The sequence below is a fragment of the Perca fluviatilis genome, chromosome 1 (genome assembly GCF_010015445.1).
Source record: "Perca fluviatilis chromosome 1, GENO_Pfluv_1.0, whole genome shotgun sequence".
NCBI classification, from domain to species: Eukaryota; Metazoa; Chordata; class Actinopteri; order Perciformes; family Percidae; genus Perca; species Perca fluviatilis.
This window is the reverse complement of record NC_053112.1, coordinates 3,830,156-3,856,537: the sequence shown is the minus strand read 5'-3', so window position 1 is coordinate 3,856,537 and position 26,382 is coordinate 3,830,156. Positions and strand designations below refer to the sequence as shown.

Sequence of the window (26,382 nt, the reverse complement as noted above, 5' to 3'; positions counted from 1 at the left end):
ATATATGGTTAAACCTTATTGGCTCTTACCAGTGTATCACCATGTGGACTTTGTCAACAGCAATCCCACCAATCAGTCCCAAAAGCTCCCAGTTAGAGAGGAAACTATATAACATATTCTTTATAAAACCTCCCAGTTAGAGAGGAAATGATCTAACATATTCTTTATAAAACCTCCCAGTTAGAGAGGAAATAATCTAACATATTCTTTGTAAAACCTCCCGGTTAGAGAGTAAATGATACACATACACATATCCACACAGACACACACACACACTAAAAATAAAGAGCATGGAGGAATGTGAGTGGTGATAATCAGTCATCACCTCTCTGCTGCTTTATTATCATCAACTCTCAATGAGGGAGATTTTCTCTGGCTGTGTTTTTCTGAATCTGCAAAAAAATATATAAGCATATCAGCTGTAACCGTGTCCAAAGAGTCTGCAGCTGATCTATCTGGATATAATCCTTATTGCAAATAAACTATTTGATATATAAACCAAAGTATGAGACAGACTTTGTCCTCATGATGGTGCCAGATAACCAAACGTTCACAAAGAACAACCCGTCCAGCAGTTGAGACATATTTCCCTCACAGTGGATAACTCAGAGGATCACCAAAGCCACTATTCTCAGACATATCTTTTCAACAGTTGTACAGACCGTATATTTGAACAGAAATTGTCCATAGAACTTGATTCACAGTTGTATTCATAGATATCAAACATATCTATGGTTGTATTTCTGTTTGTTTTCATTTCAAATTGCATTATGGGAGCTTGATCTGGGCTCCGACAGCTTTCGGTGGCCTTGGAGGCGAAAGCGACACAATTTTATCTGTCTGCATTTCAGCTGTTAGTAAGTGTGTGTGAAAATGAACAAGGTGCATGTTTTATTCGATGTAAGATTATTATAAGATAAGATAGACTTTATTAATCCCACACTGGGGAAACTCCTGTGCTACAGCAGCTCAAAAGGAAAAAATGTTCACACATCAGAATAACACAAATACACATCAAGTAGACATAGGAGAAAAAATATACATAAAGTATAAGAAATAGAAAAATATAATTAGTTATAATAATAATAGTAATAAAACAAACATATGTACACAATAAACAACCTTATATAAACAGATATACAGATGAATAGAGATGACATATTGCACAGTTGGAGATGACAAACAGTGATAAATAGATAAATATGCATAGTGCAGAATATTGTCCAGTGATGGCTCATATTGCAGAGACAGCGAGCAGTGCTACATTATGATGTTATATTAAAGAGTCTGACGGCTGCTGGAATGAAGGACCTGCGGTAGCACTGAGGTTGCAGCAGTCTGCTGCTAAAGGAGCTGCTCAGGGAACTCACTGTCTCATGTGGGGGGGGATGTTAGCCAGCCTGGCTAACATCCTCCTATCCCCCACCTCCTCTATAGTGTCCAGAGGACAGACCAGAACAGAGCTAGCCCCCATGTATAGTAGTTTAAAATGTTTGGTTTGGTCATGTGTTATATATGTGGGTTCTTGTTGGATATCACTAATGCTAGTTCACACCGCTATCCTAAATTATTACCAGCACTTGGATTAGTGAGCGTTTCACACCGCTAACAACATGTTTCAAACCGTGAGCGCAACCTTGTCTGGTTGAGATATTAGGACAGATACCTGTCATATACTTGATATTTTGTACCTGTGTGTGACGTACCTGAGTTGAGTGTGTCTCTGTGAGGATGAAGAGTGTACATATCATAGGTTTAATTTACCCCCCAATTATAGAAACTGGACAGTGCAACCCCCTCCTAAAGACCTGTTATAATTTCCTTTACACATTAGCACCGTAAGTTGATGTAGAAAAGGCCCAAATTGTTGCAGAAGAATTCAACAGAATGCAGGAAATTGTGTGTTTGTGTCCAAAATGTTGAATCCAAAGTTGAGTTGAGGCTGTTTTTGTTGCTGTTTCTTATTTTTTTGTCGCTCTATTTGAGCCTTTTGTTGCTTTTTGTTGACATTTTTGTCACCTTTCTGACGTTTTTGTCGCTTTATTTGACTTTTTTGTTACTTTTTGACATATTTCTATGAGGATGAAAAGGCTCCTGTGGGTCATTTTAGAGGGTAGGAACAAACTAGTGATATGGTAGTGTGGCTGACAGCACCGGCTGCATCAACAAACTACTGATGTGTGTGTTTGTCTCATTGTTTCAGACTAAAACATTCTGGTCCTGGCATGGTTTGAAGTTTCCCTCTTTCCTGCTGCAACCAGTCTCTCCGCTCGAGTCTCTCTGGATGTCACCTTCTCCGAGTGGAAAATCCCTCAAGGTTGCACACTGTGTGTGTGTGTGTGTGTGTGTGTTCTTGTTTAACTATATTCATGGGGTCCAAAAACCGGGAGTCCAGTATACTTGTGGGGTCAAAATGCTGGTGAGGGTAAGGGTTAAGGTTAGGCATTTAGTTGTGATGGTTAAGGTTAGGGTAAGGGGCTAGGGAATGCATTATGTCAATGACAAGTCCCCACAAAGATAGTGCCACAAACCTGTCTGTGTGTGCGTGTGTGTGTGTGTGTGTGTGTGTGTGTGTGTGTGTGTGTGTGTGTGTGTGTGTGTGTGTGTGTGTGGACACTTATCCCAGCATTCCGGTGTCCCCGTTAGCCGTTAGCCGTTATCTCCCCCAGGTGTCGGCGGGGCCGAGGAGCTGCTGGACGGCCCCGGGCCCTGCAGAGCCTTGTATGGCCATGGCCCGCTGGCCGAGCAGCGATAAGCAGCCGCTCCCACGCAGATACACGGCCATGTTTAGAACAAAGCCTGCTTCTGTTAAATTTAGAGCAGTTATCGGACGCAGCGCTGCCTCCTGACAGCACTCTCTGCTGCTGCTGCATCAGGACCAGAGGTGAGTACAGGCGCCCAGAGAGGACAAAAAGGAGCAGATTTACACCCAGATGTAGAGCGGATTTACACCCAGATGTGGAGCAGATTTACACCCAGATGTAGAGCACATTTACACCCAGATGTAGAGCACATTTACACTCAGATGTAGAGCACATTTACACCCAGATGTAGAGCACATTTACACCCAGATGTAGAGCACATTTGACACCCAGATGTTTTTTGTATTTTTTTTCGCAGTTTTTTGTAGGAGGGAGCTGGTGTTGATTGTGTTAATAATGTAGTGTTGAGGCAGATTTCCCAAAGTTTTCAGATCCTTTACTGCATTAAAAGTACTAATATCACACACAGTAAAACCCCTGCATTCAAAATATACTTAAAGTGATGGTTCGGAGTAATTTCATAACATTTGTCGAGTTAGCGTTATCAGCTGGTCAGCTTAGTGCAGGTGCTAATGGATCCACGTTTGTATCTTGTAAAGTACCCCACTAATAATGCCCAGAATGATACCAAACTTCTACACTAGTACAAATAGTTTCTGTACTTATAAAATGAGGCATTAGAAAGTTTGTAACCACAAACAAAAAAAAGCTCATGGGGGGTGTTTGGCTCCAGGTCATGGTGCAAAGCAGCCTAGGGTGAAATTACTCCAAACCATCACTTTAAAGTATTAAAAGTAAAGAAAAATGATTTTGGAAACTGGAGTAAAAAAGTGTCTAAAAAGAGTTGAAAGTGTCCAGAAACGACAGACTGTCCTTGTGTCAAACTGTCTTGTGTCAGAGTAGTGGAAAGGAAGCATTTATATTACTCCACTTCGTCTGTATGTGCGCGTGTTGATGTCTTAGCATTAGATAACGCTGCATCTTTAAAATGATCAAGACAGCTGTCTGTATATAAGCCATCATGACATTGTGAGATGATACATGATTTACAGTTTTTTTCGATTGCTAAACGACAGTGGGCACAAGTGGAGTCACATGTGCAAAACTCTAACTACAGTCTGCACAGCAGCAGTTCACGTGGACCAGACTCTAGTTCGTTTCTCATCGCTTGAACACAGTTTTCAAAACTCTACACACTTATCCCATGACTTTAACCACAACGTGCACAACACTGTAGATTTACAGCACTTTGTTCAAATGCTAACACACTGCTGTCAACACTGTTAACCACACATTCAAAACAGAATAGATTTCAGTCTGGTGCCTATCAAACACTGCTGATTGCAATTTTAGCTGAAAGCCTAAGCAGGTGTCTAGTTTTAGACTAGTTAGTGAACATATATGGTATTTATACAGAGAAAGATCAGAAAGACTTTTTTTGTATACAAGCACCAAATAAGAATGAAACAATTATAAACTGTACCGTTTGAGAGAAACGGGTAAAAGAGCAAAGATACCAATATGTCCAGGTCAGATGTCTGAGGTTATATACACAGCTATAAAAAAAAGTGAAAAACACAATATCTTTACAGTAGTAAAACTGTGTTCTTACTGTTTTTCAGAAAGTAATGGAGGTGAAAGCAATAGAAACACCACATTCATTTGTATTTAGAGATGATGAAGACATCCAATGTGATGAAGAGAACTTGCCACATGATGCTGGAGAGAGGCAGGATTAGTCACACTATTCGTTGGTACTGTTACGTATGTACCTTTAGTTTTTTCCCCCCAGTAATTCCATAAATTACTAGAGACAAAATACTTTATTGAAGAAAACTGCTGATTTTCATTCCTTCTTGTTTACCTTATGTAAAAATTGGTATGCTATACAATCTATATTTTTTCCTTAAATAAACTGTTGAGTAGTGTCAAGTCACTCAAATTGTTCAAACTGTAAAGATGAAAAAGTTAGTATTTGTGTATTGGTGTTTGATGCTAGTGTTTTTACCCTCAGTGTGTTCTGAGAGACAGTGTGTGTTATCTCAGTGTGTGTGTGTGTGTGTGTGTGTGTGTGTGTTATCTCAGTGAGGCCTGTGCATACTGTTTGAGACGTGTGTTAAGAGTTGTGTTGCTTTGAATGAGTTTTGCAGGTGATGTGAACTGTTTAGTTCAGGTGACTGTAGGTAGTGCAGACTGTAGTTTGAGTTTTGCACATGTGACTCCAGTTGTGCCCACTGTCGTTTAGCAATCGGAAAAAACTGTAACTAAGATACTTTGAGGACTGTCTCACACAATCTATCCTTAAAATATTCTCTCCTCTTTCTGTCTGGCAGAGCTCAACTGTAACCATAAAGATGTAAAGTTATCATTTAGTTTGGAGATAAAATGTAATCCAAAAAGGATTCAGATGGTGTCGACAGAGAGAGAGAAGAGAGTAAGAGGGAGAGAGACACAGAGGGAGGGAGAGAGAGAGAGGGAGAGAGAGGGAGGGAGAGAGGGAGAGAGAGAGAGGGAGACAGAGAGGAAGAGAGAGAGAGAGAGAGAGACAGAGAGGGAGAGAGAGGGAGAGAGAGGGAGAGAGAGGAGGAGAAGGAGGAGGAGTGTGATGAAGTAGAGCAGGCAGCAGTGTGTCTTTGGATCACTCCGTTGTCGTTCCTGCTTCTCGTCTCATCTTCTGACAGATTTTATTGTTTAAAAACTCTTCTGACGTATTTCTGGAGATTCTGATAAAAAAGCGTTTGTTATTGTTTTTGATTCCGAGACGGTTTGAGTGACGGTAGGTTCATGATTTTCTTCTTCTGTACAGTAACACTGTGATTTATATATATTAATATATATTTTAGTATGGCAGTATATGGTGATGTTATAGTAAAACTAATGTTTACTGAGTTTGTAAACGTGACTCTGAGAAACGATTGTGTTATTATCAGTTAAATGAAAAATATATTTTTGGATAAATGATAAAGCATCATATTTAATAACAAGAGCAGGGGCGGAACTACCCAGTGTCAGAGGGATATGCATCCAAAAAAATATATAAATAAGTGTGCCGGACATCATCATGTATGGTATATCAGCCACTGTAGGTCTACCATAATTTAGAAATAATAATATGTATACATATATATATATATATATATATATATATATACATATATATATATATATACATACATATATTTATATATATACATATATATACAGTACAGGCCAAAAGTTTGGACACACCTTCTCATTCAATGCGTTTCCTTTTTATTTTCATGACTATTTACATTGTAGATTCTCACTGAAGGCATCAAAACTATGAATGAACACATATGGAATTATATCTTAACAAAAAGTGTGAAATAACTTAAAACATGTCTTATATTTTAGATTCTTCAAAGTAGCCACCCTTTGCTTTTTATTAATAAGGGAAATAATTCCACTAATGAACCCTGACAAAGCACACCTGTGAAGGTAAAACCATTTCAGGTGACTACCTCATGAAGCTCATTGAGAGAACACCAAGGGTTTGCAGAGTTATCAAAAAAAGCAAAGGGTGGCTACTTTGAAGAATCTAAAATATAAGACATGTTTTCAGTTATTTCACACTTTTTTGTTAAGTACATAATTCCATATGTGTTCATTCATAGTTTTGATGCCTTCAGTGAGAATCTACAATGTAAATAGTCATGAAAATAAAAAGGAAACACATTGAATGAGAAGGTGTGTCCAAACTTTTGGCCTGTACTGTATATATATATATACAGAGTGCTCAGTATAAGTGAATACACACACGCTACAGTTGACTAAAAAGAGGAATAAAAGATCATCTTTTGGAAATTGATCTTAATTTTAAAAAATTAGGAAAAATCCAACCTTTAAGGACACCAATTTTCTTTGTGAATGAATAATTTATAGTAAATAAATAAATGTTCTTCCTTAAAATACAGGGGGCATAAGTCAGTACACCCCTATGTTAGATTCCCATAGAGGCAGGCAGATGTTTATTATAAAGGCCAGTTATTTCATGGATCAGGATACTATGCATCCTGATAAAGTTCCCTTGGCCTTTGGAATTAAAATAGCCCCCCCACATCATCACATACCTTTCACCATACCTAGAGATATATCAGGGCTCAACATTAACGGTTGCCCTTGGAATCCAAATTGTGACAATTGGCAACCTAATCATCACCCCTGGTTGATGTGATTTGAGTGGTGAGTAGCTCTCCATCCTTTTTGAGGAAAACAATAGTGCAGACAGAGATGGAAAGCTAAATGTCCAGTATGGTTTGAAGTTCTGTTGACCACAGAACTTCAAACCATACTGGAATTAAAATTAAAATGAATCTTAATCTGTTGGTATCAAGTGGCTCCCCCTACACTTCCACCTAATGTTAGACCTGCCTGTTGCCATCCCCTGCCTTTCCTGATCCACCATCCTCACACCTGAATGAAATGAACTCACTGTTAAATATAGCAGCCTAAATTCAATTCTTAAATCAGGCTAGTGATGGCATCAGATAAGACAACTATTGTGCAGTAAGGTTGTGCTGCTGTTGAAATTACATTCACATTTTGGATTTAAATATGGTAGAGCCACTTAGCACAGACCTTTAAAGAGAGAGAGATGTGACCCTGTAATTACAGCTTCCATGTCACCCAACAGATGTAACTATAGCCTTTATGTGTGTGACAGCACAGCTAACATGAACAGTTAATGGGAAAACAAAATATATTAATCATTCCATGGTAAACCAGAGTTATTGCATAAGTTATGTTTTCCAGCTTCTTGTCATTTATTGTGCATGCTACCTTATATTTACCAGTTGTTATTTTACCTTAATAAAATTGAGATATGTCATGCATGGGATTGGTACCATAGGGCTTAACCAAAATCTAAATGTAGCTATCAGCAACATTGGTTTGCATTAAGCTAGTCGTAAACCTCACTTTAGCTGCTAGTGTTAGCAAACACTCGCTCAGTGCTCATGGCTCATTTTGCGTAATTTCCGGGCGTATCCCGGCTGTATCCCTTCTAACCACAACCTTGACTTGAACAATCCGACAGAAACCTAAAGTCTCCTTCTGTGTCTTGCAGGTTTAAGGGATCTCACCATGAGCCCAGCCGGGACTTTGTCGCTGCTCCCTGCCCTTCATCTGCTTTTCCTTTTGTCCATCATCTCAACTCAGCTTCCATATTCCGCGGCGGGAGGCTCTCCTCCGGCGCTCACGTCCAACAGCACGCTCAGAAACCACTCCAAATGCGGAGGAGAAAACGCCGGCTGCGTTGACGGTGTCGTCCTGCCGGTATGGGAGCCGGAAAACCCGCCCTTCCCCGACCGCATCGCCAGAGCCATTATTTACTTCGTGGGGTTGGCGTACATGTTCCTGGGCGTCTCCATTATCGCCGACCGCTTCATGTCGTCCATCGAGGTCATCACTTCCCAGGAGAGACAGATCACCGTCACGAAACCCAACGGGGAGAAGGTCACCACGACGGTTCGAATCTGGAACGAGACGGTGTCCAACCTGACCCTGATGGCGCTGGGTTCCTCCGCGCCAGAAATCCTGCTGTCCGTCGTGGAGGTTTGCGGCCACGGCTTCGAAGCCGGCGAGCTCGGCCCGAACACCATCGTGGGAAGCGCCGCCTTCAACATGTTTGTCATCATCGGGCTTTGTGTTTCGGTCATTCCCGACGGAGAGACCAGGAAGGTGAAGCACCTGAGGGTTTTCTTCGTCACCGCCACGTGGAGCGTGTTCGCGTACACGTGGCTCTATCTGATCCTCGCCGTGATTTCTCCCGGCGTTGTTGAGATATGGGAGGGCCTGCTCACGCTCTTCTTCTTCCCCATTTGTGTCGGATTAGCTTATGTGGCCGATCGCAGACTTCTCTTCTACAAGTACATGTACAAACGGTACCGAGCGGGGAAGCAGAAGGGGATGATTATTGAAACGGAGGGAGAGCCGGAGCTTCCCTCAAAAGTTGACGTCGAAATGGACGGGAGAATGCTCAACTCCCACGGAGAAGAGGAGCCGGACGAAGAGGAGGCTCGCAGAGAAGTCGCCCGGATCCTGAAGGATCTGAAACAGAAACATCCCGAGAAAGAGATGGAGCAGTTGATGGAGCTCGCCAACTACCAAGTTTTAAACCAGCAACAGAAAAGTCGGGCTTTCTACCGCTGTCAGGCGACGAGGATCATGACGGGAGCGGGAAATGTTTTGAAGAAGCACGCCTCCGACCAAGCCAAGAAAGCCACGCAGCACGATATCTGCACCGAGGTTTCGGTCAACGACTTTTCCTCCAAGGTGTTCTTTGACCCCGGTAGCTACCAGTGTCTGGAGAACTGCGGCAGCGTGGCGCTGAACGTGGTGCGCCGTGGCGGAGACCTGACGAGGTCTGTCTCGGTGGATTACCGGACCGAAGACGGCACCGCAAACGCCGGATCGGATTACCGCTTTACCGAAGGAACGGTAGTCTTCAAGCCGGGAGAGATGGAAAAGGAAATCCGCATCGACATCATCGACGATGACATCTTTGAGGAGGACGAGCACTTCCTGGTTCACCTCAGCAATGTGCACGTCGTGTCGGAGGGCGCCGGCTCCGGCGAGCGAGAGGCCAACCACGTGGACGTCCTGGCGGGTTTAGGGCTGCCGTGCACGGCCACCGTCACCATCTTCGATGACGACCACGCGGGGATCTTTACGTTCGAGGAGCCGGTTGTGACGGTGAGCGAGAGCATCGGGGTGATGGAGGTGAAGGTAATCCGGACGGCGGGAGCTCGCGGCGTCGTGGCAGTGCCGTACAAAACCACGGAGGGGACGGCGAAAGGAGGCGGCGAGGACTTTGAGGACACATACGGAGTCCTGGAGTTTGACAACGATGACATCTCGTAAGTACAAATCTTCTCTGCTCAAAAATAGACGTACTATTGTGTTCCTAATGTTTGTTGCAGGAGAGTTACCCTTCCCTTTTCTTTCATTTTGTACACTTATATTAGTCAAAATGTACAGTTCTGGCCTTTTAAAAACAATACTGTACTCTTAAAGGTGCTCTAAGCAATGTCACACGTTTTTTAGGCTACAACAATTTTAGTCACATACAGAAAACATCTCCTCACTATCCTCTAGCTGCCTCTAGATCTCTTTGTTTGACAATAATTTGATTGTCAACTACAAGGCAGGTCACCCAACATCGCTTAGAGCACCTTTAAGGGAACATGTAAATAGTGTGCCTGTAAGAACAGAGATGTTCTTGTCTCATACCTCCCTTTTTGCGTGTGTGAATGATGCACGGTTCCCTGATTTCTCTCCAAAGCATTTTAGGTATTAGAGTCATTGTTGATGTCAGAAAAACCAATATCAAGATTTAAGATTCAAGATTCCTTTTATTGTCATTCAGCAAAACACAGAAATATGTAAAGCTCGAATGAAATTATGTGCATGGCTCCTTTAAAACACACATTAAAAACAAGAAGTTATTTTGACAAATCTCAGTGTATCAAGTATATCTAAAGATTAGACATTTCTATATAAAAATATACAAATAATGAATAAATACGAGCTAAAAGCATCAAAGAGCATTCAGACATATAGACGGTAAATTAAATATCTGAGCTATTAGACCTTTTACCTCTGCTTTTTCTATCTGATAATCTGCTTTGACCTTTAAATACTTTTACCTTTGAAACACTTTGTCATTATTTTGATCACACATCTGCAAATGTTCTGAGGCTGGTTATATATATAAACTTGTTGGATGATCCCTCTGATTGGCTGTTTCCTCTTTGCTTCACCTGTCTGTCTGTCTGTCTGTCTGTCTCTGGCGTCATACTGTATCTGTAGTTTGACAGAGAGAATATTTTTATTTTACACACTTTCTGACTGACATACAGTACAGGCCAAAAGTTTGGACACACCTTCTCATTCAAGTTTCCTTTTTATTTTCATGACTATTTACATTGTAGATTCTCACTGAAGGCATCAAAACTATGAATGAACACATATGGAATTATGTACTTAACAAAAAAGTGTGAAATAACTTAAAACATGTCTTATATTTTAGATTCTTCAAAGTAGCCACCCTTTGCTTTTTTATTAATAAGTGAAAAACTTCCACTAATTAACCCTGACAAGGAACACCTGTGAAGGTAAAACCATTTCAGGTGACTACCTCATGAAGCTCATTGAGAGAACACCAAGGGTTTGCAGAGTTATCAAAAAAAGCAAAGGGTGGCTACTTTGAAGAATCTAAAATATAAGACATGTTTTCAGTTATTTCACACTTTTTTGTTAAGTACATAATTCCATATGTGTTCATTCATAGTTTTGATGCCTTCAGTGAGAATCTACAATGTAAATAGTCATGAAAATAAAGAAACACATTGAATGAGAAGGTGTGTCCAAACTTTTGGCCTGTACTGTATTCAATTTAATAGGGAAGTTTACCAGCACTGTGCTTTACATTGACGTAAAAGTCATTAAGTAGTTTTTAGCTGCAAAAAATGTATGTTTGGTTGTTGTTAATTGGACAGCCCACTGTCTAAATCATCCGAGGTGGATTGTCCTCCATTTGTTTAAGCTGCCATGGCATTTGACATACTCGCGCTTATTCTCCTTTTCATTTAGAAAGCGCTGTAAAATCCTAACCGTAATGACAGCGAAACGTACATTTCGTGCAGCTGAAAACTACTTAAATTGAGTTTTACGGCAATGTAAAGCACAGTGCTGGTAAACTTCCCCTTTAAATTAAATAAGTAAGAATTATCTATGATGAAATCCAAGAATTGTGGTATTCTTCAACATCAACATTTATTTTGTCCCGCTGCCTTTCTGGCCCTTCATATGAACAAATTTGGCCACCTCTGGTCTAGACATTATGGCTGATAATCTAAACCCTTATGGTGACAATGAACGGGAATTTTACTACCGGAAACAGGGTTTTACAGTACTTTAAAAATAAGAGGAGAATAAGCATGAGCATGTCAAATGCCGTACCTGGTCCGCGGGCCCCAAATTGGGCGGCCTTGGCTTAGACATTATGGGCCCTATCTTGCACCCGGTGCAGCGCAAAGCCCAACCCAAGTGTCTTTGCTAGTTTAAGACTGACGCAGTCATCAATTTCCCGTCCAGCGCCCACATTGTATAAATAACAAATGCACCTGCACCCATCTGTGGCCCATGGGCGTGCCGGTCTTACAGGGAGGTGTCTTCAGGTGCATTCTGGGTTTGCTGGTCTTACAGGGAGGTGTGTTCAGGTGCATTCTGGGAGTATTGCTATCTTGAGGCAGCGGAAAGTGATCGCACCATTGACCAACAAAAACCTGGTCTAAAGTCAATAACGCAGCATTTCATTGTTATTTTAACAGAGCATTAGTAAAATGCTCCTAGGCTCGTGCACAGCGCGCGCACACTATGCTTGTTACACACACACACACACACACACACACACACACACACACACACACACACACACACACATGCAGAAGATTACAAATAAAAATATTAGGGTGTAAATCCTCCATCATAACAGCAATGCTCCAAGGTCCAAACGCGCCTGGCTTTTAAAGGGAATGGGAAATGATCTCTGATTGGTTGATTGCATGTTACACCCAAAACACACCTCTGATTAATGAAGACACTACATACAACCCTTTAGAACCAGGCGCACGGACCCTTTTTACCTCCATCAAACTAGCAAAAGTGGATTTGGACACGCCCTAAACACACCTGCGCCAGGCGCTTCACACCGTGAGTTTAGATCGTTAAAATAGGGCCAGCAGGCTGATAATCTAAATCCTTATGGAGGAAATGAACGGGATTTTGACTTCCTGATCCACACTGTTAATCTCTATTGAACAGGGATTTATGACCTCCCATGTTCCACCAGCAGCCTCACCTCCACAGGTTCACATGCCTCTCATAGCGGCTGCAGGCACCCTTTCCATGTCTGCAGGCGGGCAGCAGGAATGTAATCACAACACGTTTATTTCCAGAGCATAAACACGGCCGGTGGCTGTGAAGGAAAGCAAACGGCGTGCTGAAATGGAAAAAAGGTGCCCCGGTCTGTCAGTGACTCCGTTTATCAACGAGGACGCTGCTGGAAGCCTTATATAGACCGATCATGTTCTGACTGAGTCATCTGCCCAACAACAGCAGGGCCAGTCACTGTGATAGGAGTTATTACAGTCTGGTATTAGGGGGAAACCTTCATTTCTAATTGTCTAATTGGTTTTATGTGACTGTGTTAAAGCAGCAGAGCCGATCCTCACACTTCTCTTCATGTGTTGGTGCAGTAAAACATCCCAAGAAGAGATGAGGCATTAGGAGACTGTCCTCCCCCCCAAAAACACCCACATTAAGACAGAGCATTTAAGTCCCGCCCTCACCAGAGGGGAGAACCACTCTCTGCTCCCCATTGACTAGTACTGCGTGAAGGTTTCCTCCTCTTTTATTCCATCTGCTAGCAAACAATAGAAACGTGTCTAAAAGCTGCTGTGTGCTGATATTCACCACCAACAATGTAGAGAACCCAGAGGGGTCATTCCCCATAAACTTTTGAGCGTCAAACACTAAATTTCCTGCATTTGGGTGAATTTTTATGCAATAATTTATGCTTTCTCCTGCATCAAGTTGTGGTGCTAATGTCTTTATTCATGTAAAGGAAATTATATGCTATTATTCTCCCATATTGATCAAAACTTTCTGCATATTTAAAACTGTGTTTCTGGATGGGTTTTTTAGGAATCATGTCCATCTCAACAAAAAATCTGTCCATAAATCTATCTTCATTTTTCACTTCCAGTTGTGTTCTTTAGTAAACACACTTCTTGTTTTCTGAACATGTTTTGAGCTGCAGCACGGTTATTTATACAACTCTTTTTAGGGAGTGGGTTTCATATTTTTTAAAAGGGACAAATCTACCTCTTCTAAACATTGGGGGGTGGGGGGGGGACATATCCCCTGCAGGCCTATGTTTGTTATAAAGTATTACAGATTGTTCTTTAGGGTAGTTTTATTGGGCTGTTTGTTGACGGGCTGCAGGCCTCTGACTCTGGGAAGCTGTCCTGTCCGCTGAGTGCGAGCGGAGCGGAAAGACTCCCAGCTCGCTGTGTCAGATGTGTTTTGTCGTGCCGGCGTGTCGGGCAGATAAACATCACGCAGCTCTCTTCCTTATTAGGCCGGCGAGTGTTGAGCAGCAGCAGGATCTGCTCAGCGTCCGCGGCCCGGCTCGTAAAGCAGACAGATGAGACCGCGGCCGAGCACGCGGGAGGTCGCCGCTGGCCAACCGCCACGTCTCCAACACCAACACACCCTTCACATCAACTCCTCTCTGTTCCCCCTCTACGGAGGACATTTGTGGTCATAATTAAACATCTAAAGCAGTGGTTCTCAAGCTGTTTTCACTAATGTTCCCCCTTTGAACAGTGTTTTTAGCCATGTACCCACTAACCAGCGCAAATCATTTTTGGTAGAAAATAAAAGTCTCTATAAAGAGGAAGAATACAGCGATGATGTCAGCAATAGATTTACTAAACAACAGCCTTGGACCTGGAAAACAGTAGAAAGAAGGAAGAAAGGCAAGAATAGGTCCAAAATAGCAATAAAAACTTCGGAAAAAAAACACAGTAGAAAGAAGGAAGGCAACACTAGGACGACAAAAGGGACAAAAACCTCAAATAAACGACAAACTTCGAAAAAAGAGACAAAAACTAAAGACAGTAGAAAAAAGTGAGGGAGAAAGGCAAGAATGACAAAACAAATGACAAAACCTTGAAAAAAGGTGACGAACTTCAAAAACAGTGACAAAAACTTTGAAAAAAGACAGTAGAATTAACTACAGCCTTGTAACTGAAAAACATTTTGCAAAAAACCTCACGTACCCCCTGCAGTCCTCCAGAGTACCCCTAGAGGGACACGTACCCCCTGCAGTCCTCCAGAGTACCCCTAGAGGGACACGTACCCCCTGCAGTCCTCCAGAGTACCCCTAGGGGGACACGTTACCCCCTGCAGTCCTCCAGAGTACCCCTAGAGGGACACGTACCCCCTGCAGTCCTCCAGAGTACCCCTAGAGGGACACGTACCCCCTGCAGTCCTCCAGAGTACCCCTAGAGGGACACGTACCCTCATTTGAGAAACACTGGTTTAAAGTGTCCCAAAATGAAGACGAGGAGGCAGCGAGTGTGTTGTCTTCCCATCGCAACTTTTTGTTTCAAACTTTTCAAACATTGTCACCTTTTCCGATGTTTTAGGCTGTATTTTTTTGGCGCTTTAAAAAAAAAAAAAAAGATCCTGCATTTTTGAAGATTTTTTCGACATTTTTGTCCCTTTTTCCAAATGCTATAAAATTGAATAAAACACCAAAATTCCATAAAAGTAGTGAACTGATCTTTCATTGTAGTTGCGAAGAGCGTTGTAGGGAACCATCCGTGTTATTTTGGGGCAATTAGGTTGAAAGAAACCCAAATTTCTGATACTTTGAAAATGGGTTAAAATAAAATTTGACATGAGGACAACAGGAGGATTACGAGATCAAACTAAACAGATTATTAACTAACTGGCCTCCTGCACACTGGCTGCGTGGCGTGAGCGTGGCATGTCATTGAATGCGTGGCATTTTCTATGTCACTGCTGCTGCTAGCCTTGTCTGGACATAAATATAAACATAAACATATTCTGATCTGATTACAGCAAAGACAACATCGGCAGTATTGACGGCAGAATAGGCTGCAGAATATTTCCTTCTGGATTGACAGGTGCAATATTTGAAAATCAATAATTGTTATAAATTATAAATTACATTTATATATCTGCATTTATATCAAAATCTCGAGACTTTCAAACATCAACATGTCATTTATTAAATGTATTCGTGTCTAAATGACATATAAACATCTTTTCCTATTCTAGTTTGTCTGCAAGCGCTTCCAACACGCTTGCGTGTGGCGTGAAAAATAGGCGTCGGTCCTATTTCTAGCATGCACGTGTTTTTGGGGCGGCTCGAGCCACGCCTGTGTCATGCAGGCAGTGTGCACGCTCTAACCTGCCACGCAGCTGACAAGCTCACGCCACGCATCCAGTGTGCAGGAGCTCTAACTGGGCTCTTGTACTCGCTGTGGCGTTTAGACTAATCTGTTTTCTATATTAACGTTAAATCAAATCCCTCTGTGTTACAGTGAAGTGAATCTGGCTCTCTGCAGCTCTGTGGATTGGTTTTTGAGCGTCTTTGAGCTCCCAGTTTAGGTTTTCAGGTACATTTTCGCTGCAACAATCTCTCCCTTAATGACTCTTTTGCAATTTCATTTAACCCTCCTGTTGTCCTTGGGGTCACATTTGACCGTTTTCAAAGTTCCTGTATCAGTTACTATGGCTTTCTTTTCAACCCAATTTCTCAAAAGTAATGGATGGTTCCACAATGATCACTACTCTGATGGTCTACCCAGGTGAAAATCTGTGATCATTCATAAACATATCTTTCTCTGACCTTAACTATTAGTCAAGATAATTCCTCATTTCTGTTTATTTTACTAAAAGAATTAGGCATAATTGCATGTAAATGTGGTTTATCCACAATCAATTCCATAAAGAAGTGTAAAACTAGTGGTAATAAGTTATGAAGTTGGCTAAAAAGATGTAACACTGAATTATGTAAGCTACTTTATGATTTATAAACAGACAATTCAAACCGGAGGAAGAACAAAGTTGTTGACCTTTGCAGCAACAGGGAAAGTAAAACTTATTATAACAAGATAAATGAGGGTAAATACAGAAAACTAAACAATGGAAATAATCAGCCAAGGAAGACAAAAGAAAAACAGAAAAACAAAGAGAAGAAGAATCAACCTAACAGCAGATGAGTCCAGGCTTTGTTGAGTGTGTACAGTCTACACCTCTGTCCTGTCTGTCCACATAAGATAGAAATGGTTGCCATAGGAGATACAACTTGTTGGTTGAACCTCTAATGGTGTACTTTACTTTTTCTAGATGGAGAAACCAGTGGTGTAGTCTAATGTCTTGTAGTGGGTATACTGTACTGTATATATACCTGTATATTGGCCAGAATCTGCCTGGGAGGAGGGGGCATATCATAGTGGGGGGTCTGGGTCTCCTCCCCAAGGGAAGTTTTGAGCATCAACAACTTAATTTCCTGCATTCGGACACACTTTTATGCACCAATTTATGGTGGAAATCCCTTTATTTAGCCGATGTGAATAAGGAAGACCCAGATGACAATTCAAAATATATCAAAAATATAATGGAAAGTATGTTGTTACGTGTCATTGGACATTTTTAAGTGGGTATATGGAAATCCTGGAGCTTTCTTAGTGGGTATACTGTGTATACCTGTGTATCACGTAGACTACACCACTGGGAGAAACTGCAAAAGATCTTTAATCCAGTAAACATGGGAAAATGTCCAGTAGGAGGACAGTATTGGACAGGACCAGAAGCTATGAATAAGAGAACCTATATTTGATTTACGTCTGTTACAGTTCGGAGTTAAATCAGGATAAGCCTTAGTGTCCCCCTAATACTGTATCTGAAGTCTCTTTTATATAGACCTTAGTGGTCCCCAAATACTGTATCTGAAGTCTCTTTTATATAGACCTTAGTGGTCCCTTAATACTGTATCTGAAGTCTCTTTTATATAGACCTTAGTGGTCCCCTAATACTGTATCTGAAGTCTCTTTTATATAGACCTTAGTGGTCCCCTAATACTGTATCTGAAGTCTCTTTTATATAGACCTTAGTGGTCCTCTAATACTGTATCTGAAGTCTCTTTTATATAGACCTTAGTGGTCCCCTAATACTGTATCTGAAGTCTCTTTTATATAGACCTTAGTGGGCCCCCTAATACTGTATCTGAAGTCTCTTTTATATAGGACCTTAGTGGTCCCCTAATACTGTATCTGAAGTCTCTTTTATATAGACCTTAGTGGTCCCCTAATACTGTATCTGAAGTCTCTTTTAATAGACCTTAGTGGTCCCCTAATACTGTATCTGAAGGTCTTGTTCTTTTATATAGACCTTAGTGGTCCCTAATACTGTATCTGAAATCTCTTTTATATAGACCTCAGTGGTCCCCTAATACTGTATCTGAAATCTCTTTATATATACACCTTTAGTGGTCCCCTAATACTGTATCTGAAGTCTCTTTCCCAAAATTCAGCCTTGGTGCAGAATTACAGCCACTAGAGCCAGTCCCACAATGAGCTTTCCTTAGGATGTGCCATTTCTGTGTCCGTAGATATTGAGGAGGGAGAGAGGGGGGGCAAGGTGGAGGGTGGGGGTGTGGCCTTAACCAACTGCCACTTTGCTCGTTTGAAAGCCATGATGTCTCTCTCTCTCTCTCATGGGTGGGCTAAATTCTCTGGGCGGGCAAAGCAGAGAAAGGGGAGGTAACCTCGCTCCTTATGACCTTTTTTGCTGCTTTTAAATGTCTTATGTATAAGAATTTTAAAGAAAGAAAGATAAAAATAGGTTATTTAAAGAAAGGCAACATTAAAAAGATAGGTCTTCAGTCTTGATTTAAAAGAACTGAGAGTTGCAGCGGACCTGCAGTTTTCTGGGAGTTTATTCCAGATATGTGGAGCATAAAAACTGAACACTGCTTCCCCCTGTTTAGTTCTGACTCTGGGGACAACAAGTAGACCTGTCCCAGACCACCTGAGAGGTCTGGGTGGGTCATAGTGTAGCAGACCTGTCCCAGACCACCTGAGAGGTCTGGGTGGGTCATAGTGTAGCAGACCTGTCCCAGACCACCTGAGAGGTCTGGGTGGGTCATAGTGTAGTAGACCTGTCCCAGACCACCTGAGAGGTCTGGGTGGGTCATAGTCTAGTAGACCTGTCCCAGACCACCTGAGAGGTCTGGGTGGGTCATAGTGTAGTAGCAGATCAGAAATGTAATCCGGCCCTAAACCATTTAGTGATTTATAAACTAGCAAAAGTATTTTGAAATCAATTCTTTGAGGCACTGGAAGCCAGTGTAGACTTCAGTACTGGAGTGATGTGATCCACTTTCTTGGTCTTAGTGAGGACTCGGGCAGCAGCGTTCTGAATCAGCTGCAGCTGTCTGATTGATTTTTTGGGGAGACCTGTAAAGACACCGTTACAGTAGTCAAGTCTACTGAAGATAAAAGCATGGACAAGTTTTTCCAAATCCTGCTGAGACATAAGTCCTTTAACCCTTGATATATTTTTAAGGTGATAATAGGCTGATTTTGTAATTGTCTTAATGTGGCTTTTAAAATTCAGGTCTGAGTCCATGACTACACCAAGATTTCTGGCTTTGTCTGTTGTTTTTAACATTGTCGTTTGAAGCTGAGTGCTGACCTTTAATCGTTCTTCTTTTGCTCCAAAAACAACCACCTCAGTTTTTTCTTCATTTAATTTAAGAAAGTTATGGCACATCCATAAAAGGAAGATTCCAGATCGGCCCATCTGAGCTTTCATTTTCTCAAAGGCAGAGCAGGATACCCAGGCCTCGGTTTACACCTATCACCATTTCTAGCCACTGGGGGACCATAGACAGGTTTGGGGAACTCACATTAATGTTAAAAAAACCTCATAAAGTGACATTTTCATGCCATGGGACTTTTAGGCTGTATGGCTCTGTGCCTAGAGCAAATGGAGGATGTGTGGACTTGCTTTAATACCGACTTCCAGTCACCAAAATCACTCAAAACCTAGATCATTTCCCCCAATGATATTTTTTAATACTGAGAAAAGGGCAAGAATAGGCTGAGAAGATGTCATACAAACTGGAGATAACTCCCTTTTTTTGTGGTTTTATCTGCAAGATCTCATCTAGAACGTAGCAGTAGCGATGTAGCCTGAAACACTCAAACTTCTTGGCACTAGTGTTGCGTTGCCAATTCTCTCTCCACGGGCTGTCAGCGCTGTGTGTGGTCTGCCTGCACCTGTGTCTATTCTGGGATATGGAGACAAATGCTGTGGATTTTTGTATTTTTTTTTATCATTCACAACCGTCCATCAGTATATGATGTATGTTATAAACATTTCCGATGTCTATAAACATTTATTAGCATGAGTTGCTGCATGAAAAACTTTAACTGCAGGACTTTTCCTATCATCCTAAATGAAGATATATTATTATTATTATTATTATTATTATTATTATATGATTGTTATGCTGAAAGGTTCTGAAAACTGTGACGAGTAAAAAAAAGTCCAAAACCACCAATCTCTACATATTAAATAAACATGGAAGTGGATGAAGGCTGTCTTCTGTTTCCACGCTGCCGGCACACACACACACACACTCTCTCACACACACACACACACACACACACACACACACACACACACACACACATACACACACACACACACACACACACACACACACACACACACACACACACAGAGCGTGGGTCTGTCCAATGAGGGCAGCTGCAGCCTGAAGCCTCCAACAATCTAACTGTGTCATCTGGTTTCTTGGTGTTGCATCATCCAATCATCTGAGCCATCAAATCAAACAGGAAACTCATCTTTCTAACCATCTTCTCCAGCTGTAAACAAGGTTTCACTGCAGGTCTCAACAACCCGTCCTCACTCCCAACTCCTAAAATCCTGATGCTCGGTCAGCGGCTCTCAGCATATAGGCGCCGATACTGTGGGTGCTCCGGAGCTCGAGCACCCATGTGTGCCAGACTGCCAGTAGGCTCCATTCATTTAAAATTAAACATTGCAGTTGGTGCTGAGTGGAGTGTCTGTCATAGTGTGATTGGATATGTTGGTGGCATTGATTCTTAATTTCCCACGAAGGTGATCGCGGTTACGTGTCAGTTAATTTTCTCATCTCCAATCCTATCTGTATTTGTGAGAAGTGGCGCTGTCCTGAGTTGAAAGACTATTTTACTCTTTATTATCCAGTTAATAGTCGTGTGTGTTCATGTTGGCCGCTGTCCATTCCCTAAGGTTCTGAAATGCAAACATTTTTTGACTACTTTTTTTTAAAAGGGGCGTGCGCCCATGAGCACCCACGGAGGACCACATAAATCGGCGTCTGTGGCTTCTTAGGGTCAGATACCGACACTAGCACCACCCTGTAGCCGGTGTTACCATACAGTGACTCTCAGCGACATCAGATTATAATAAGAGAGAAAACTAAATACAGTATTCTTCTAAAAGTTGATCGTACAGTTTGACAGTTTTATGACTTTTTAGGACCTTTAGGACAAATTTTCCTTCTTTGATGTAATGTTTAGTTTGTGTCCTGCACTCTGTCTCTGACATCATCTTCTCTTCATCACGCCTCACACTTCTGCTCACTTCTCCTCCTTCTGCAACCTTTCTGTCTCTCTTCTTTCTGTTTCAGCAAAACTATTCTCATCAATATAATAGACGATGAAGAATATGAGAAAAACAAGAACTTCTTCCTAGAGATGGGAGAGCCTCGGCTGCTGGAGATGAGTGAAGGAAAGATGGAAGGGGCCCTCATTCTTCTCCCCCCAAACAACCCCACACCTTCCTGTGCTGTAACCCCCCCCCCCTCTAAAAGTTGTAAGTCTTCTGGTAGCTGTGCCGAGAGAAATCTCAATCATTCCCAATCTTACAGAGACGGAGAGCGTAGGTATATGTAAGGAGATAACATAGGCACAGGCTAATTACTGATCACTAACATGCTAGTTAACATTAGTCATTAAACCTAAACAGATAATGGAAGTCCAAACTGCCTGTGAGCTTCTCCTGTACTATACGGTAATTCCTCTACTGTGTGACAGTAAGTCTCGTGGTTATGACCCAATCGTTAGCCTATTGTTATAAAAGCGTCTGCTACGGAGCCATAACGTGAGCTACAAGGTAATGGAGCCTTTTATACATTGTCGTGTTTCTTTAGAAATAAACAACGGACAAATAGAGTCTTTAAACTCTTCAGATGTAAAGTTATTCTCTGTCAAAGTGGCGCCAAAATGAATGGGAGTCAATGGGATGCTAACGGGAGGTGATGGCTTGGTAGCATCAAAATGGCGCCATATGAGCTACGGGTTGTGGAGAGAGACTTACCCCCTTGATCTAACCACCCATCTAACCCGGCCCCCTCCTACAACCCATCGTGTAACCCCGCCCCCTCTTATAACCCTGCATCTCTAATGACCATTAACCTCTGTGGATTCAAACTCACCTTAAGACCTCACGGGGAAAAAGTGTGTGTGTCTGAGTGTGTGTGTGTGTGTGTGTTGGTGAACTAACCCCTCCCCCTCCTCTCCGTCTGTTGTGTGTTTTCTGTGTGCTCTGCAGGAAGCTCATATCCGTTAGAATAATTGACCGTGAGGAGTACGATAAGCAGGCCCGCTTCTACGTAGAGCTGCAGGAGCCGTGTTGGAACCACACGAGATGGACAGGTGTGAACACGCACCTGAGTCTCTCTCTGACCTTTGACCTTTACTTCATCTTCTCTGAGGCTCTATTTTTCCCGCAACTCAGTCTCACGGCAGTTCGTGAAGTGGTCACGTTATTTTATCTATTGATTCGTGAACAGGACACGATTATGTCGTTTTTTTCGTGTGGTGACCACGAATTTTAATATAATGTATTTAAATCGGAAGCATACACCCACCTAAAGGATTATTAGGAAAACCTGTTAAATTTCACATTAATGAAATTATCTAATCAACCAATCACATGGCAGCTGCTTCAATGCATTTAGGGGTGTGGTCCAGGTCTAGACAATCTCCTGAACTCCAAACTGAATGTCAGAATGGGAACGAAAGGTGATCTAAGCAACTTTGAGCGTGGCATGGTTGTTGGTGCCAGACGGGCTGGTCTGCTCAGTTATTGGGATTCTCACCCACAACCATTTCTAGGGTTTACAAAGAATGGTCTGAAAAAGGAAAGACATCCAGGATGCTGCAGTCCTGGGGGGTTAAAATGCCTCGTTGATGCTGATCTGATGAGGTCAGAGGAGAATGGGCCGACTGATTCCAGCTGATAGAAGATCAACTTTGACTCAAATAACCACTCGTTACCACCGAGGTATGCAGCAAAGCATTTGTGAAGCCACAACACGAACAACCTTGAGGCGGATGGGCTACACCAGCAGAAGACCCCACCGGGTACCGCTCATCTCCACTAACAATAGGAACATGAGGCTACAATTTGCACGAGCTCACCAAAATTGGACAGTTGAAGACTGGAAAAATGTTGCCTGGTCTGATGAGTCTCGATTTCTGTAGAGACATTCAGATGGTAGAGTCAGAATTTGGCGTAACCAGAATGAGAACATGGATCAGGCTGGCTGCTGGTGGGGGTGTAATGGTGTGGGGGATCCCTTTCTCCTTCAGAACTGCCTTAATTCTTTGGGTCATTGATTCAACAAGGTGCTGGAAGCATTCTTTAGAAATGTTGGCCCATTGATAGGATAGGGTCAAACACGGTATTAGTGCGGTGTTCCTAATAATCCTTTAGACCGGGGATTGTGTCCCCCGTGTGGCTTTTTATTTCCCTGTTCTTCTTTCCCTAAACATAACCATCCCGTTGTTGTTGTGTGTCCCCCAGAGACCGCGGGTCATGTCGGTGTGTGGCGTGTCCTTTCCCTGTTCTAAAAAAACCAAAATAATCGTGTCCAGTACACGAATCAATACATTTTAAAAAGGCGTGACCATTTCACCAACTGCCGTGAGACCGTGTTGTTTTCCTGCTTCAGTTTACTCCTGTCGCTGTCGCGGTGCCTTCAAGTTGCTTATTGTCCCTTTTTCGACGTTTTAGTCACTTTTTGCTGCGTTTATGTTCTTTTTTCGACTGGTCAGAACTAGGGTTGGGTATCGTTTGGATTTTTAAGATTCCGATGCCGAACCAGTACTTTTAAAACGATTCCGATTTCCGATTCTTGAAAAACTGAAAAAAATATGTAATATGTTTACTAGCGATCACATGCAGTCAGGGGCATAGCACAAAATTCTGGGCCCTGTAGAAAGGCATTTTCTATAGGCCCCTCCCCGCATCCACAGCTATTCATTTTAGCATTTTTTTGGACCCTCCTCACATGAGGGCCCTGGGTACTCAGTCCCCCTTTTCCCCCCAGTCCGATGCCCCTGCGTGCAGTGAATGGTTAATATGCTTTTCGTCCATTTTGGTGAGCCCAGAGGGAAAATATGTCATTTTAAAAGTAGCCTACATTTACGGTAGCTAGCTAACGGTAGACTACAGAGAAAGGGTGATATTTTTACGTTCGTTTTGGAGCGACAGAGGGAAACTATTTCAGTCCACACGTTAAGTGGAACTGAAATTTGCTTTCTAATCCAGTCCGATTCCTAGCGTAGGAACCATTTCCATAGTGGAACCCGGGTTTTGGTACCCAACCCTAGTCAGGACTAGTTTGGATTGGACTGGTTGGGAACAGTTGGTTAAGGAGCGAGGTTAGGGCTGGTTCTGTTGGGTTTGAACCAGAGATGGGAGTATGTCACACATGTGCAAGTCCCAAACAAGTCCCAAGTCACATGCAAGCAGATCTCAAAACTTTGTTTTCCCTTTAAACTGTTTCAGTGCACAAGCAAATATATAGCTTGAAAGAGAAATACAGCTGAAATGTATAAAACAAGTATATAAAAACACATGTACTCATGGTAGCATGTAGCCTTTTGTGTTTACATCCGTCGTATTAAACCTGCCTGTCTCTGGATTACCACTACCACTAAACATCCTCCAGGATTCCTAACTTTGACTTTAACAAATTAACTGTATTTACAGGTTTTAACACACTGGTGTGTTTTCTTACAGTCCAAAATGTTTTCCTTATTGATGTTCATTGATGTAAAGTTTAGGACACAGTTGTTTGTAGAAGTTTTATTTGTAATGAGTCTGACCTTAAAGGTAACTTTGTTTTTTCTAACCTGGACCCTATGTTCCCATGTCTTTGTGTCTTATGTGAACAATCTTTGAAATTAGTCTAGAATTCAGCAAAAAAACAAGCTGCAATGTAAATTTATTAGCAATTGTGCACCGTCAGTTACCATCCACTAAATGTGATAATAGACTATGTATTTTACCTTTCATTCATTACTTTTAAATCAAGTGGACAGAAACTAAATAAAACTATCAAAAGCCATCTTTGTTCATCTTTCCACTGTTCCAACAATCACCACTCTGGTTTGGTTGAAAAAAAAACTTAATTTACCCATTTACATGTGGAGATATGCTGTCTCTATACACGCTAAAAGTCCTGATTATTTACATGGAGTCTGGTGGAGATATGCTGGCTCTATACACACTAAATATCCTGATTATTTACATAGAGTCTGGTGGAGATATGCTGGCTCTATACACGCTAAAAGTCCTGATTATTTACATGGAGTCTGGTGGAGATATGCTGGCTCTATACACACTAAAAGCCCTGATTATTTACATGGAGTCTGGTGGAAATATGCTGGCTCTATACACGCTAAAAGTCCTGATTATTTACATGGAGTCTGGTGGAAATATGCTGGCTCTATACACGCTAAAAGTCCTGATTATTTACATGGAGTCTGGTGGAAATATGCTGGCTCTATACACGCTAAAAGTCCTGATTATTTACATGGAGTCTGGTGGAGATATGCTGGCTCTATACACACTAAAAGCCCTGATTATTTACATGGAGTCTGGTGGAGATATGCTGGCTCTATACACGCTAAATATCCTGATTATTTACATGGAGTCTGGTGGAGATATGCTGGCTCTATACACGCTAAAAGTCCTGATTATTTACATGGAGTCTGGTGGAGATATGCTGGCTCTATACACGCTAAAAGTCCTGATTATTTACATGGAGTCTGGTGGAGATATGCTGGCTCTATACACGCTAAAAGTCCTGATTATTTACATGGAGTCTGGTGGAGATATCCTGGCTCTATACACGCTAAAAGTCCTGATTATTTACATGGCGTCTGGTGAGTTTGGTGATGGTGATTTTGGGGCTGTTTCATGTTAAACTAAAAGGATCTTACTCTTTAACTAAAAGGTCTATCTCTGTAGGGATCCTTTCTATAATGTTGTCAGACACTTAGAATAATAATCTGAGTCTGTCAGCAGCAACAACAACAGAACTTTTAGTGGACTCTACCTGATGCTGAACATTAGTCCTGTAGGGTTACATTACAGCTTGGTTCACGGCTGCCTGTTAACATACAGGTTTGTTTTCAGTTATTCTGATCTATAATTAAACTATTTTCAGCTGCAAATGATTGCTTATATGTTGAGTAGATTTAAAATAAGAACAACCAAAATTAACTTGGGTCGGCATCATCACAAGCTCCTCTTTTGAACGTCTTGTTTTTCTGATTTTTCTTTCGTATGTTTCTTCTCTTCAGCTGTGTTGCTTCAGGAAGTCGGTAAGCTGCTTGAACGTTTCCCCATCAGGGTATCATTGGATAATCCGTACTTCATTTGCAATCAGGAAATGAAAAACATGTATTTGTTTGTTGTTTGGAAATGAAAAAACGTTTCTGGTGTCAGAAATTAAAAACAACAATCAAAAACAAATTTGTGTATCATTCCTTCATTCGTCCGTTATAGTTTTTGCAAGCACAAGGAATTTATTTTATCATTATTCCTTTTTGGTTAAAGAATGACAAAGTCTGTGTACAATTCTTTATATATGTTTTAAGTTTCCAAATGAAAACACAAGAAAACCACC

The 26,382-nt window shown here is 41.7% G+C and overlaps 1 protein-coding gene across 1 annotated transcript in view; it reads left to right on the top strand.

Annotated features, from left to right (window-relative positions):
• Positions 1-2,740: 2,740 nt before the first annotated feature.
• Positions 2,741-26,382, top strand: part of slc8a1a (solute carrier family 8 member 1a) — a 31,818-nt gene continuing 8,176 nt past the window's right edge. The window contains exons 1-4 of the mRNA XM_039807111.1: positions 2,741-2,884; positions 7,849-9,640; positions 22,011-22,114; positions 26,057-26,077. Of these exons, the coding sequence (XP_039663045.1) occupies positions 7,866-9,640; positions 22,011-22,114; positions 26,057-26,077 (1,900 nt within the window). The 5' untranslated portion in view covers positions 2,741-2,884; positions 7,849-7,865. The remainder of the gene's footprint in view (positions 2,885-7,848; positions 9,641-22,010; positions 22,115-26,056; positions 26,078-26,382) is intronic.